Source organism: Psammomys obesus, unplaced genomic scaffold (assembly GCF_907164565.1).
Source record: "Psammomys obesus unplaced genomic scaffold, mPsaObe1.curated_primary_1811, whole genome shotgun sequence".
Classification (NCBI taxonomy): domain Eukaryota; kingdom Metazoa; phylum Chordata; class Mammalia; order Rodentia; family Muridae; genus Psammomys; species Psammomys obesus.
In genome coordinates this window covers 44,107,470-44,123,610 of record NW_026587216.1, presented here as the reverse complement: position 1 = coordinate 44,123,610, position 16,141 = coordinate 44,107,470, and the positions used below count along the sequence as shown (strand labels likewise).

At 42.7% G+C, this 16,141-nt stretch overlaps 1 protein-coding gene across 1 annotated transcript in view; it reads left to right on the top strand.

The window, feature by feature from the left end:
* The window catches only part of Necab1 (N-terminal EF-hand calcium binding protein 1), a 163,950-nt gene that overhangs the window by 146,294 nt on the left and 1,515 nt on the right, over positions 1-16,141 (top strand). Inside the window, exons 10-12 of the mRNA XM_055603579.1 lie at positions 2,945-3,057; positions 9,901-9,978; positions 11,726-11,817. Coding sequence (XP_055459554.1) covers positions 2,945-3,057; positions 9,901-9,978; positions 11,726-11,817 — 283 coding nt within the window. The remainder of the gene's footprint in view (positions 1-2,944; positions 3,058-9,900; positions 9,979-11,725; positions 11,818-16,141) is intronic.

The window sequence follows — 16,141 nt, the reverse complement described above, 5'->3', positions numbered from 1 at the left end:
GTTGCTTTTTCCAATAAAAAAGCCCACACAGTGATTCAGGGCCCATATTCATCTCATCTTGAGGATCTCTCATTCCCCAAATGGGTCTTTCTCCTACCAACAAGAGAAAAAAAAAATAGAATATGCTGGCTTTATAACTTTAGGCTCAAATGTGTTTCCTAGAACTTCTATTTTAATCTTTCAATTAAAAAAATCAACAAATGATTGTACCTAAATGCCAGAGAGGGTGTGACAGAGCCCCATAGTGTGCCTGGAAAAACAAAGAATGAGCATTGTGGGGTTTGAACATCTAATCTTCACAGGCACCCTTTTTAGAGCACACACAGACTCCTCTACAAGGGAGATCACCCAAAGCTCACCCAAAGTTGCCGCCTTAGCTCAAAATCTGGAATCTATGCATATTATTATGTCTTTTTATTAGGAATTAGTCTATGGAGGTCAGACAAACATGAATTTTAGACAAAGTAAATGGAAGGGAGAGACAGAGAGACAGAGAGAAACAATGAGACAGAGAGAGATCAAAGCAGGCCATCAAGGTATGACTGGGGTGAGTGGATGAGAGACACACAACCTGCCTGCCTGACCACAACAATGAGCCAAGCTGAGAAACATTTCTCAGCTAGGAACTTCCATGGTTAAACACTGGGTCTCAGTTCTTAGAATAGCCTTGCAACGCAATTGTGTTTGTGAAAATGTTTTCTGGTTCATTAACCTCTGTGATCATCCTTAAAAGCCAGTTGAAGAACATCACCTTCCTGGGGAGCTGGGGTACGGAGATTATAGACTATTCACAGCCTGTTGAGTGCTCATATAGACCATGGACTCAAACATGCTTCTAACAGTCAAACAGCTGAAGAATTTTATGGATAAGTTTAGTATTTCATTGGCAAAGCAATACTGTTTCCTCAAAAAAAAAAATTGTTAGACTTATTTCTGACTTACATACAGTCTAACATCATATGTGAGCTGATTTCATTATCTAGATATAGATTTTAGCCTTGTATTTTGCTAAGTCCTTTGAAGACAAGTCTTTTTTGTGTGTGCCTATGGCACTGGGAATTGAGTTAGGACTTAAGCCTGCTAGGCAGGTGCTCTAATTATGAACCTAGCCCTAGAGGTCTGTCTCTATCTATCACTGCATACTCAGAACTCAGCATGCTGTATTTACCATCATGAATTTGTTGGTGTCTTCTGCTGCTGGAAAAGACAACATGACCAAGTCAACTTTTATAAAAGAAAGCATTTAATTGGGGGCTTGTTTGCAGTGTAGAATCTTAAGCCGTTACCACCATGGGAGGGAGTATGCACTGTGGCACAAATGGCACTAGCTCAGTAGCTGGGAGCTACAACCTGACTTACAAGGAGGGAGAGAGATTGGGCCTGGCTTGGGCTTTTGAAATTTCGAAGACGACCCCCAGTGACACATTTCCTCCAGCAATGCCACAGCTACTTCAACAAAGACATTTTTGAATCCTAATCCTGTGCAATAGTGCCCCTCCCCTTGGCGACTCCCTATTAGCCAATAGGGGCAATTCTTTTTCAAACCACCACAACTGGATATATTTAGTTCCCACAATCAGTGTTTGACAAATAGCTCTTTGACAAGCACTGAGAAATTGAGTGGAACAGGGAACAGAGGCGCAGGGGCTGAGCTGTGGTCTCTATGCCTCACGGTTAACAATATTGGGCACGCTGTGCTTATATCCCATATTATTTTTCTGAGTTGTCTTTTAAATCTGTTTTTGCACTTTTGTGAGGCTTATGTTCATACTTTTAAATTTTTCTTCTCAATCCTTGCAGAAGAAGATAGGGCTAATATTGAGACTATACTTCCATGAGAGGCACACAGGCAGATCTCTGGGGAAGTCTTGAAACTGTAATTGTTATAAGGGTCATAAGATTTGTTAGGAAGGGGCTGGAGAGATGGCTCAGAGGTTAAGAGCACTGTCTGCTCTTCCAGAGGTCCTGAGTTCAATTCCCAGTAACCACATGGTGGCTCACAACCATCTGTAATGAGATCTGGTGTCCTCTTCTGGCTTGCAGGTGTTACATGCAGAAAGAACATTGTATACATAGTAAATAAATCTTTAAAAAAAAAAAAAAAGATTTGTTAGGAAAAGCAGTTACTAGCCAACCCTCATTGTGAGCTATTAAGCAGGGAGTATTAGCAATTTTTCTTGCTGCTGTGGCAAAATATTTGGCGAAAGCAATTTAAGAAAGGAAAGCCTTACTGTTTAGTTGGCCTTACTGCTTTAAGGATACATTGTGTGGTGCCAGAGAAGGATCAGGCAAGGTTAGGAGGCAGCTGGTTGTACTGTATCCACCGTCAGGAAGCAGAGACTAAAACACTGGTGCTCAGCTTGCTTTTTTTTTTTTTTTTTTCAGTACAGGGATTGGGGCCCGCCACAGTTAAACTGGGTCTCACCAGCTAACTTAATCCAATGTAGGAAACTCCCTCACAGATCAAGTTGACAATATTGAGCACAGGGTTATGGCATTCAGAATAGCACATGCTGTAAATGGGTAATATATGTTAGCCCTTTAATCACCAATGCCCACATTAAAAAAATTTTTGATTGTATTGATTGTCCAGTATCTGATGTCACAAAATATCCAAGAAGCCAGAGCTATACGGAGTAAGATAGAATTTCCCTTTAAAACTTGGTAGCTTTGGGGTATGGTGACAATTCACTGCCCATCAGAGGCACTTTGGGGAGTCTCTAAGATACTGGTGCCCTGGGTCTGCTACCTACGCTGAAAGCCCCTCCATGATGCTAACGGCATCTCTCGCTGTTAAAGAGGAAGTGTCTCAGGGCAGAGGGCACTTTGTTTAGTCTCCGCTGCTGTGTGTTGTCGGGCTTTTGTCTGACTTGAGATGTGGAACCGTCTCACGGCTTTCCCTGGTCATGTGTTTGTGAGATGACAAGCTTCCTTTCCTCTGCAGCACATCATGCTCGTACAGCGCCAGATGTCTGTGATGGAAGACGATCTGGAGGAATTCCAGCTTGCTCTGAAGCACTATGTGGAGAGCGCGTCAGCCCAAAGCGGGTGCCTGCGGTAAGTGCTCAAACGCCAGCCTCCACCGGCTGTCCAGGGCTGGCCAGGGTGGGAGTCCCAATCCTCGTGTTAAATTCTACAGAGCAACCCAGCCCTCTGGGTTATGGTATTTGCAGAGTCTAGCAGGATAGTTTCTGTTTGATCTTTGAACCCGAGTTTATTTAATCATTAGGCATACCGAGGGAAATAAAATGAAAAGTCGTCTGAATGTGAAAGGTTTCAAATAGATTGAAATCTCCCCCTTTGCACACAGGCAACCAGCACTCACTGAAATCATCTCAGTAGACAAGGCTTCCCACTCACGGATGTCTTGCCTTGATTACTGTGTGGACTAATGACCCCTCCCACTCTGTGGGAAGAGCAGGGCTCTCCAAAATCATGGTTTCAGACGTCCACTATTTCATAAAATCAGTGGCAAGCATTTCTCTCCTCTCTTCATGCCATGGCTTTCTCTCAGCTGTTATGTAAGACTAATGAACTATGCTACACATCAGCTGTAGTCTCTCAACTACAAGCAGTCCGATAAACCGATCGCAGAACAGTTTCCCGCAAGCAATGGTAGAATTCCTGTCCCGAGGACTCCCCAGTGCTCCTCCATAGTATCCAGTCAAGTGCTAGGTATTTGTGGAGACCTTATGATTGCTCTGCCTTCAGGCCCGGAAGCCCAAACGCACATCATCCACCAATAATAATCAAACATTATCCGCTCCTCCTTACCATACCTCAGACCTGGCCAGCCTCCTCCATAAATATGCAACCAGCTGTTCTCAGGCTGTGCTGGAAGTCTGCCGCAAAGGCCCAAACTTGGCTGGGTTCAGAAAACTTCCACATCTACCCCGACCTGTGAGCTCATTTCAACTTCTTCCTTGACGTTCTTTAAACATTAGCAGATGTGCATTTGTGCGCATAAAAACTCGTGCTTTGTACCTTTATTTTGCTCTTCTTTCCGGTGGTTAATTAAATCCTATTTATGCTAAAACCTACCTTTCAGGCCTTGGAAGTAAGCTAGAATTAAACTGGGATTAAAGCTAGGAATACAGAGTTTTGGGTCTTGGTTATTCTTACTGGCTGTAATCCTCACTTCTTTGTTTTTCATCACCAAGAACCATCTGGAGGCAGGCCCGCTCACACAGGCCTGTGATCCTATCTGCTTGAGGTGGGAAATAACCCGTTCAGGGATTGCCTAGGTGACAGAATGTGTTTAAGTCCTACCTGGGCAATTTCAATGAGACCTTATCACTTGCCTAGCATGTATAACATCCTGAGTTCAACACCTAGTAACATACAAACATGCACACACACACACACACACACACACACACTCAATTTCATAAAATGTTTATGGGAGAGGTACACAGGATAGTATCTTCCATGTGCTGAGAACCATGAAATCTGAGCTGGAGTCACCAATGCCTTCTTCCTGGCTGACCTCCCATCTAGGCACTGTGAGTATCATTAACTCCCCACGACCTCCCAATGTGGCCTTTGTAACAGACCCTAGGCAATGCTGCGCCTCTATGCCTGCTATTCCCCTTCATGTCAGGGTCAGAAGAGCAAAGATAAAAGCGTTTTCACTCTTGGAAGAATTAGAGGTTTGCCAGGGCAGCAATGTATGTAGGTTTTAAAAGCCTACCTGTTTAAAAATAAAACTGCTTAGAAAATGCAAACAGCACCTCTTCAATTGAAGAAAACTGAATTCAGTAAACTCCTTTGAATTAGCAAGGAGCAAAAGAAAAGTCCATGCCAGATTCGCAGGGATTTGGTTAGATGCTTTATGTTTATTAATAGGGCACAAAAGTTGTTAAGGTTCTGAAATACCGTTTTCATGTGCAGTGGGACCTGGGGGTATGAATAGCTCCAGAAAGGAAGAACCTGCTGTGGGTGGGTCAGGAAGCTAGTACATCTGTGATAGCAGGCAGAATCATGAAGGACTGTTCCAGCGATGAGCAGAGGCCAGGAGAACACCCATTTCTTTTTTTTAAAATACTATTTATTATAATTTATTCACATTGTATCCCAGCTGTGGCCCCTCCCTAGTCTTCTCCCAATCCCTCCCTCCCTCTTCTCCCCTTATGCCCCTCCCCTAGTCCACTGATAGGGGAGGTCTTCCTCCCCTTCCATCTGAGCCTAGCCTATATCAGGTCTCATCAAGGCTGGCTGCATTGTCTTTCCCTGTGGCCTGGCAAGACTGCTCCCCCATCAGGGGGAGGTGATCAAAGAGCCAGCCACTGAGTTCATGTCAGAGACGGTTCCTGCTCCCCTTCCTATGGCACCCAGTTGGTGACTTGAATCTATGGACTACATCTAAGCAGCGGTTTTAGGTTATCTCCATGCATGGTTCTTGGTTGTGGGATAAATATACTAAAGTCTATACTCTTAAAGAAGCTAAACAACAAGGAGGATCCTAGGGAAGATGCTCAATTCTTACTCAGAAGGTCAAATGCAATAGAAATCAGAAGCAGGAGAAGACAGGGAACAGGACAGGAGCCTACCACAGGGAGCTTCTGAAAGATTATACTGATCGAGGTATTGAAGCAGAGGCTGGGACTCACAGCCAAACTTTGGGCAGAGTGCGGGGAATCTTATGAAAGAAGGGGGAGATAGAAAGACCTGGAGGGGACAGGAGCTCCAGAAGGAGACCAAAAAACTGGGCCCTGGGAACCCTCAGAGACTGGTGCCTCAACTAAAACCCATTTCTTAAAAGGATAGACTCTCTGCATCGCCTTTTCCTTCACAACACTGCTGTGTTTCTTAGCGATGCTTCATCCACCTACGGCATACTCTGCAGCTAGTGTTCTTTGAAGCAATCATCAGGGTGTATACAGATGTAGTAAGTATCCGAAAATAAGCACCCAGGTGGAACACTAGTAGAAGAGACTCGGCCCGTCTATATTCAGCTTTTCAGATGAACAGTTTAATCCGTTCCAGTTCTCTACTTGTTGACAAATCATCAAATGCCACGCACCTCAGCAGCTGTGATCCTGTATACCCTCCACAGCTGCCTAGTGCTGGGCTGGTGAAGCTATGAGTTAGCAAAGATTCGCCTCCCATAATCCTTAGCACCATCTCCCATAAGGCATAGCTAAGCCTCACCACGCGAGAAGCAAAGTGCTGCCGCCGGGTGATGCTTTCCAAGACTAGCAACTTTGCATCCACTTTCTCATTTACTTTTCAAGGGACTCATTACAGGCTTATAATGTGTCCAGCTTAGAAAAAAAGCAGCCTGTGGTGTGTTAAAAACTTGCCCAAGCTTCACTCAAAACCACGTTTAATCTTCCTTGTCGGGATTGAATCATGGTTGAATTAAAGATTCCTGAACGCTTTGTGGCTAACTAGGGGTGGGATGTACGATCCTTCCTGTTCCAGTCCTATCAGTAATAATCTTGTTACATTCAGGCAACTGAATTAGTTCCTTTGCTCTGAGGATTCACTGAGAAATTCGGAAGTTCGAGGGCTGACAGAGCTGTGCTATAATGTCAGTGATGCTTTTAAAGACTTGTGAGGGCTAGCAACGTGGCGCAGGCGGCAAAGGGGCCTGCGGTCACGTCCAGTGACCTGAGTTTGATGGGATCCGCATGGTGGGAGAGGAGGACTGACTCCCACAGCTTACCTCTGACCTCCACAGTCCCAGCTTGGAGAGCATGCCTACAGACGCGCACGCGCGCACACATTTGGAGAAAACCTCCGGCAGCTCATTATGTGAGTTGCTCTACCACGATACGCCATAGGCCGCTCACTTTCTCAGAGGTTACAGACGGTCGATGCCTTCTGTGAGAGCGCCACCAGAGGGATGAGGGGCATACACAGTGTGCTCTTAGAATCGGCCTCCACTCCAGGCGGGAAATGGTTTCTGCCTTCAGTGATTTCATACTCCAACTTTGAAAACAGAATTCTTCTCATGGAGAGCAATTCAAATCACACTCTTGTCCTAAGATTCTACAGTTTTTCAGTTGAACTAAGTGATCTCTGAGGCTACTCTCAGCTACAGAATTCTATAAATTGAATATGTACATATTTCCAGTATCAGGGGCTCAAGAGACATGGCTGGATTAAATTGTAAGACTCGCTCTTAAGACACCCTTAAGAATCAGTGGGGTGCATTGAAATATTAGTCATCAATCCCTGTGGATAAAATGAAATCTGGTGGCCAAACCCAGACCTCTGTGTATGCAAATGTGGGGAGTTATGTCCCTCATGTTACAACTTTATTTTCATTGGTTTGGCCCGATGTTTTAAGCAGGGCAGGCGCGAAGATAAGGAAGGAGGCCCGGAGGAGGCGAGGGTCCTCTCCAGTCCTCACAGAACCATTTTTCAGAGGAGGAGAGCCATGGTTGAATGAGTTCTGCTGTTGTCGTTGTGGCTTCGTTCCCTAGTCCCCTATCATAGCATGCTACCCTTCCTCTCTAATCCCTGACACAGGGAGGGACTATCAATGAGGTGCTCCCATGCCTGAGAGAAAGCTCCCCAGTTAGCCAAGGCTGGCCTCAAACTTAAGCTCCTCCTGCGTCTGGAGGAGATTCTGGAGTTACAGGTCTATAGGCCTTTCCATGGTTAGTCCAGAACATGTAACCGTTCTTATAGTACGGTAACTGGGCGTTTAATAGAATGAGTAATATTAACAACAAGTTTTCAGGAGGCAACTGGTGAGGACTTAAAATGCGTTTTAATCTTTATCCTAAAGAAAGTAAAGTTGAAATTTGACCGATACACTATTAGGGCGCCATCAAGAACCTAAATAAGCTATAGATTCTCTTCCCAGAAAGAAATGTATATATATGCATATACATTAATTTGCATATATATACCTTGGAGATTTATGGAAAAAGTCACAAGCTTACCCATGGACTTCTAGGGTAAGAAAATTACAAACTCCCTGTTGTTCCAAAGGATCATATAGCAAATACTTATTCAGAGAAATCTTAAATTAAACTAGTAACATTAGCATATTATTAATAGTAAACCAAATTATACAAAAACTGAAAATTACAACACTATAAAAATAAAAGAAACAAAATGCCCTTTGTTCATGCTCCACGAGGCCATGAGCAGGATCTTTTTAAACTCCTTGTGTAGTTACTGCCACCTGCTGGTCACAAATAGATAAATCCTAAACCTGCCCCGATTATTTCATTGGTAGAGCCTTAAATATATTATGAAACATTAGACTAAAAAGAGGTCATTAAGAATTCAGTTTTAACGGTATATACTCACTTATATAGACCTATAAGATATAATAAACATAATGAAATCTGTACACCTAAAAAAGATAATCAAGAGAGTGGACATGGGGTAAGATGATCAATCCTCGTTTAGAATGACAGATGGGATGTGCATTGAACGTATGACAGGAGTCTACTGAGCACATTGGAAAGACTCTAACTAGCAGTGTTTTCAAAGCAAAGACTCATGACCAAACCTTTGGCAGAGTACAGGGAATCATAAGAAAGAAGGGGAGTTAGTCTGATGAGGAAAGGATAGGAGCTCCACAAGGACCAAATATATCCGGGCACGGGGTCTTTTCTGAGACTGACATGCAACCAAGGACCATGTATGAATGTAACCTAGAATCTCTGCTCAGATGTAGCCTGTGGTAGCTCAGTAACCAATTGGTTTCCCATAGTGAGGGGAACAAGGACTATTTCTAACAGGAACTCAATGACTGGCTCTTTGGCCTCCCCACCCCCCAAGGGAGGAGCAGTCCTGTTAGGCCACAGAGGAGAGCTTTGCAGCCAGTCCTGAAGATACCTGATAAAACAGGATCAGATGAATGGGGAGGAGGTCCCCCCTATCAGTGGACTTGGCAAGGGGCACAGTGGAGAGGAGGGAGGGAGGGAGGGACTGGGAGGGAATGAGGGATCGGGACACGGCTGGGGTACAGAGTTAATAAAATGTAACTGATAAGAAAAAAATAAAATACAAGAAAAAAAAAAGTTCATCCCATGGCACGAGGTATTAGGCCAATGTTTAATCTTTATGTTAAAAATAAACAAGTATGCTCAAATTGTCAAAAAAAAAAAAAAAGAATTCAGTTTTATGCACATCTCACTTCTGTCTTTTCCTACAAAGGCCATGACTTCATGGACATGTCCCTCTGTTCTTCTGTTTCAGTATTGATCTGGATCCTCCTCATCTATTTTACTACCTGTCCAACTCTTCTCTGTGTTTTACATGACTGTACTCTATTTTGCTCCACGTTACCATGAGTAGGATATTTTTTGAAATTTTTAAATTAATTTTGATGTAATAGATGCTTAGTAAAACTTCTGACTGGAGCTGGAGAGAGCGCAGTGGTTATGAGCACTGGCTGCTCTTCTAGACGACCCAGGTATCCTCATGGTGGTTTACAGCTATAACCTCAGTTTCAAGGGAATCTGATACCCTTTATGGCCTCCATGGACACCAGGCACCAAGCATGTAAATGGCGCACAGACATACACACAACACAAAATAGATAAAAATAAAAAAATAACTTTGAATGATTGTTCAAAGATCTTAAACTAAACATTACATGTCAAAATAAACACCCTAAACTACTTAGTTCTTGATGAGGACATTGGATATTCTTCCTGGCTTAGGTTAATTTGTTTCCTAGACATATATGTAACATTGTTGCATAGTACAATAAGAGATTAGAAAATTTGTTGTGTGTGTGCGCGCACGCACACATGTACACAGGTGGAGGCTTGAGGCTGTTGGGAGTCTTCCTTCATTGCTCTCCACATTATTCTTTGAGGCAGCTTAGCCAGCTTGCAGTGATGATCATGCTTTGCCCCTGAGTCCTCTCTCTACCCCTCCTTTTGCTTCTTTAATTTCCAGGACCTGACAATTCCTTTTCTGTTTCAGTATTTCTATACAGAAGCTTTCAAATGAATCCCGCTACATGATTTATGAATTCTGGGAGAACAGCAGTGTGTGGAATCGGTAAGTAGGGAGGAAAATGACTTGTTTTACTGAGTGTGGAGCATGGCAGTGTACATGATGAAACTTTTAAATGGTTAGAAATGCTTTATTTTGTGGTAGAGATTGAACCAGGGGCTTTGGGCGTGCCAGGTAAGCACTCTGTCACTGTTCTATCCCAGCTTCCTGGTAAGTTTATGCGCTAAAACCAGGTCTGATTGGTTGTCCAGGCTGGTCTTTCATCATCCCTGTGGCCCAGTCAGGCCTTGAATTTGAAATGCTTTTGCTTCAGCTGCAAGCACCAGGATTCCAGACCTGTACCACCAGGTCTGCGGTGTTTACCTCATCTTAAAACTTGCTTTTCCCTGTTACACTGAATCCTACGCTCTTATTTCATAGCTTTGAATACTGATCCCACTTTGAGTCTCTTCGTTTTACTGATGCTCTCAATGAAGCAGTTAGACAAGTGTGGTGGTTTCAATAGAAGTGCCCCTCACAGACGCATGTTTGCATGCTTGGCCCATAGGCAGTGGCCCTGTTGGGAGGTGCGGCCTTGTTGGAGGAGGAGTGTCACTGTGGGGATGAGCTTTGAGCTCTCATATCCTCAGGCTACTCAGTATGGTACACTTTCGTCTGCCTGTGGATCAAGATGTAGAACTCTCAGCTCCTTCTCCAGCACCATGCTTACCTGCAGGCCACCATGCTTCTCTCCATGATGATAGATAGACTAACCCTCTGAACTGTAGGCCAGCCCTGATTAGATGTTTCCTTTATAAGAGCTGCTGTGGTCATGGTGTCTCTTCACAGCAATGGACCCCCTAAGACCAGGGTCATGGGTATATCAGGAAGGAGAACTGATGGGGCATGAAGCTTCATAACATATAAGCTCTATTAATGTTGTTTTATTTAAATTTAAAACTATACACAGTGGCTAATATAACTTTTTAAATGTCCTCAAACATTACAGGTAAAGGAATGAAAGACATTAGAAAAGCTTACAAACCAACTTTAGTAAAAAAAAAAAAAAAAAAAAAAAAAAGTAACCATCATAGTAATATTGCTAACAAATAAATTTTAAATGAGATGAAATTTTTTCTTCTATCACATATAGTTCCTGATTTTAGGTAATGCAGAAAATATAGCTCTCCAGTAATCAGTGTTTTAGGATACTTAACTTTGATAATAAAAGTAAGAGAATGGTGGAAAATTCAACTGATTGGTATTTCACCTGAAATCTTTATTTTTGTGGCTTCAAGGAACAGTCTTGGGATGTAGCTCAGTGTCAGAGTGCTTGCCCAAAAACAAATAATTGAAGCATTTTGTGCAATAAGAAAGACACAATGGCAACAACAGTATTTCAGGTAGAGATCCTTCAAGGCAACTCCAAGAGTAAGGCCTTTAAAGACAGTTTAAGTCCCATTTTATTCTCTACTCACAGAAAATTTACAGTTCCTGTCCTTAGATATTCTGTTCTTTAAACATGAAGATATTAAGATACTGTCATCTGTAAAATTCTGGAATCTAGCCTACCTCCTATTGCTGAATGTTTTTTGTATACTTATCTTAAGTGCCTTTTCTTCTAAGTTCCTGATGACATTTTTTGCTCTCCATGTCCTGTTGAGGACAAGAGTCAAGAGCAGACTGTGTCTGGACATTCACTCTGAGCCACCCCACCAAAGCTCGGTATATTGGATAAATCTGAGCTCGGCTGGACTCTACTTAGGAGGCTCTAAATAAAAACATACAGCCTTAACCTGTAATTGCTTCACAGCCACCTCCAGACAAGCTACAGCAAGACATTCCAAAGAAGCAACGTGGATTTCCTGGAAGCTCCAGAGCTCACATCTACCATGCTACTTCCTGGTAACTGCCGGAGCATGCCTCACGCTTCTGTGTGCTTTCCTACTGCCTGCTCTTTCGCTTTGTTTTGTTTATTTTTTAAGATAGCATGATCGCCCACACTTTATCAGTGACGTTTTCTTTACTGTTCCTATTGTTTACAATTGGGAAAGGGGGAAGAAATATTTTATTATCTTTTGTCCTTAATTACTTTGTTTCTAGATACATTAAGCCTAGTACTGGTAACTAGTTGGGCACCATAATTTTTGCAGATAAATTCTTAAATAGTGTAAGTCTACCTTAAAAAACTTACTCATATGCCTTACTCTATTAAATTTAGTATGCTGAATGCAATTTGAAATGTGCCCATAGGATAGGGGTTAATATTATGTTAGAAAAGCTCGTTGTAAGAGGTGATTGTGTTGGGGAGACATGTTTGGAAGGAACGATTGCTAAGAAAGTTCATTTGCTCCCTGCCCACCCACCTGTCACTAACCGCACACACACTGAGCGATAATGTGGGCGTGGCAGTGCGTCCAGGGATATTTAGCCTCTTTCCCAGCACTGGTTGGAGTCCTGTTCTGACCAAGCATTTTGCTAGGAGCCAACTGGGAACAGAGCGAAAACACAGCCTCTAAGGATAATGTGCTATCTATCCAGTTTGACAAATATATATATTTACAAAGGGCACACATTTACACAAAAACAAAACACACTTCCAGGTACAAGACAGTAGTTATCACTAGAGACAGCACCTGTTTTGTAGACTTGAAGTTATCTTTTTCCACTTGAAGGTGAATAGTATCTTAATTAGGTATATGAACAGCAAATTAGAGTTCTCAAGGTTTTGTAAATGGAAAGCATGTTCCAATCATTAACATTTGACATCTGGGACAAAAGCAGTCATCATGGAGTGGGGACTGACAAGAAGGACAATGACACAGGCTGGGGAAGAAAAGAATGTACACCAAGAGCCTGCTGGGATTCCAGCCTCAGATGCACAGCAAGATGAATTCTGAGTGAAGACAGATAAGAACAGAACACTGGAGAGGATCCTGGAGAAATTTTTCTGTAAAGCCTTGCAGAGGAAGAAGAAACCTCAACATAAAACCAGACACACACTAAATCTGTTAGAAGAAAAAGTGGGGAAGAGCCTTGAACTCATTGGCATAGGAGACCACTTCCTGAACAGAACACCAACAGCACAGGCTCTAAGAGCAACAATCAATAAATGGGACCTCATGAAACTGAAAAGCTTCTGTAAAGCAAATGACACTGTCATCAGAACAAAACAACAACCTACAGATTGGGAAAGGACCTTCACCAACCCTGTATCTGATAGAGGGCTAATATCCAGAATATATAAAGAACTAAAGAAGTTAAAAAGCAACAAATCAAGCAATTCAATAAAAAAATGGGGTACGGAGCTAAACAGAGAATTCTCTGTAGAGGAATATAGAATGGCAGAGAAACACTTAAAAGAAATGCTCAATGTCCTTAGTCACCAGGGAAATGCAAATCAAAACAACCCTGAGATTTCACCTTACACTCATCAGAATGGCTAAGATCAAAAACTCGAGTAAAAACACATGCTGGAGAGGTTGTGGAGAAAGGGGAACCCTCCTCCATTGCTGCTGTGAATGTAAACTCCTAGGCATATATCCAAACTATGCTCAAGTACAGAACAAGGACATTTGTTCAACCATGTTTATAGCAGCTTTATTCATAATAGCCAGAACCTGGAAACAACCCAGATGTCCCTCAACGGAGGAATGGATACAAAAACTGTGGTACATTTACACAATGGAATACTACTCAGCAATTAAAAACAAGGAAATCATGAAATTTGCAGGCAAATGGTGGGATCTAGAAAAGATCATCCTGAGTGAGATATTCCAGAAGCAGAAAGACACACATGGTATATACTCACTTATAAGTGGATATTAGACATATAGGATAAACATACTAAAATCTGTACACCTAAAGAAGCTAAGCAGGGAGGAAGATGCTGGGTGAGAGGATCAATCTTCATTCAGAAAGGGAAGCAGGACAGACATTGGAAGAGGGAGAAAATAGGGAACAGGACAGGATCCTACCACAGAGGACCTCCGACTTTACCCAGCAGGGTATCAAAGCAGATGCAGAGACTCATAGCCAAACTTTGGGCAGAGTGCAGGGAATCTTAAGAAGGGGGAGATAGTAAGACCTGGAGAGGACAGGAACTCCACAAGGAGAGCAACAGAACCAAAAAAATCTAGGCACAGGAGTCTTTTCTGAGACTGATTCTCCAACCAAGGACCATGCATGGAGATAACCTAGAACCCCTGCTCAGATGTAGCCTATGGCCCCTCAGTGTCCAAGTGGGTTCCCTAATAAGGCGACCAGGGACTGTCTCTAACATGAACTCAGTGGCTGGCTCTTTGATCACCTTCCCCGAGAGGGGAGTAGCATTGCCAGGCCATAGAGGAGGACATTGCAGCCAGTCCTGATGAGACCTGACAAGCTAGGGTCAGATGAAAGGGGAGGTGGACCTCCCCTCTCAGTGGACTTGGAGAGGGGCATGAGAGGAAATGAGAGAGGGAGGGGGCTACAGCTGTGATACAAAATGAATAAACTGTAATTAATATAAAATAGAAAAAAAAGACCAAGGACACCATCCAAGGAAGAAGACTCAGAACAAGATATCAGGGTAGAATACAAAAATACTGTGCTCCTGGGGGCATTCATGGTGATGTGACTGGAGAAAAAAATGGCAGAGGAAATTGGATTTGACCTCGAAACAAGGGAAGAGTCTTAATGGAGTGGCAGGGATTTGAAACTGAAGTAGATTTTGATGCACTGAGGGACAGATGGGAGATAAGGCAATAATGTCTGGAGCTGCAGCTGGTAGAGGAGACAGGTAGCCAGGTGGGATAGCTTTCAATTTAGCTGTCCTCCCAGTCTAAGGGAATGCAGCTTTGGTGTGACACTAGAGCTTCCAGGCGACGGGAGCAGAATTTCTCGCGCTGTGTAGCTGGCTTACTCCTCAAACAAAGAAGCCATGCTCGTTGCTCAGGTTGTCTGGTCCCACGCAGTGCCACAGGCGGGGAGGGTGGAGAAAGAGAAACAAACTGTTTTGGAGGAGACTGCAGCAGCTACATTCCATTTACTGGCAAAAGCTTAGCTTCACCGTTACATCAAGTGTGCGCTGGCTGTTCTACATAGGTTCAGCCTACAGTACAGATAAATGTTGCAGATACGACAGACTGTGGCCTCTGTTGATAGAATGTACAAAAACAGGGATGACATTTATCTCACCTTCTTAATGCCGCTCTGCTGGTACATGACACAAGAGGAAAACTTTTCTGAAAGAATAAAGACTTTCCATATCACAGTTGTACTGATAATAGACATGTGAATCCCCAAAGTCTCTAATCAATATTTTTGTGTTTGCCATCAGATCCATTTTCAATTCTCCCAATACTAAACCCACTGGCTTAAAAACGGGAAAGCACTGCTTATTCATATTGGAGTCTTAGGTCTACCCAGGTTAGAAATTATGTGAGCAAAGTTAGAGTAGAAAAATACAAGGAGAGACCTGTCAGTTAATAAGGGGGAGAAATGTTGTCGTGAGCACTGTAACCTGTAGGTTTTCTGGTGCAGCTTCATCATTACTTTGGATGAACTTTTGATGTGATGAAATATTCCACCATTGATACATGCATTACTCCCTTCCACTGTCTTTCATTATTCTCTAATTTACAGAAAAAAAAATGGGGACAAATAAAACTGAATCAACGGTTGTTCTTAGAGGCTGAACCTCATGCAATTTAATTTTTGTCCAAGTCACATTAATTTGCCTATCACACCTAATCTCAACAATGATAAATGGAACTTAACAAGACATAAATAATGGCTAGGGTTGGCTTCTAACAAAAATTTTAACATCCATTGCAGCGGCTCAATCTCTTTTAAAGCTTCCTAGGTGTGACTGCACAAACATCAGCAATTAGTGTCTAGATATTACGTGGAGTCGTAATGGCCATACCTCTTCTAATGCCAGCTTCATGACCAGGTTTTTGAATTTTGTATGTTATACCACATTGAAGGTTAGAAATGAAAATAAGGCCACTGTCACTGCACAAATTTAAGTCTAAAATGTGAAAATGGCAGCTATGGCATTCAGAAACACAGAAATATGACATATTTCAAGTAAGCCAAATACCATCTAGTCAGAACTACACAAACCAAACAAAGTTTATCCCTCAAAGCTGGAAAATCCAAAAGTCAATTGAAGCATGCTTGCTGCTATACAGCAATGCAACCATTAACCATCATAACCCACGCACACAACAAGAGTTTAATTACT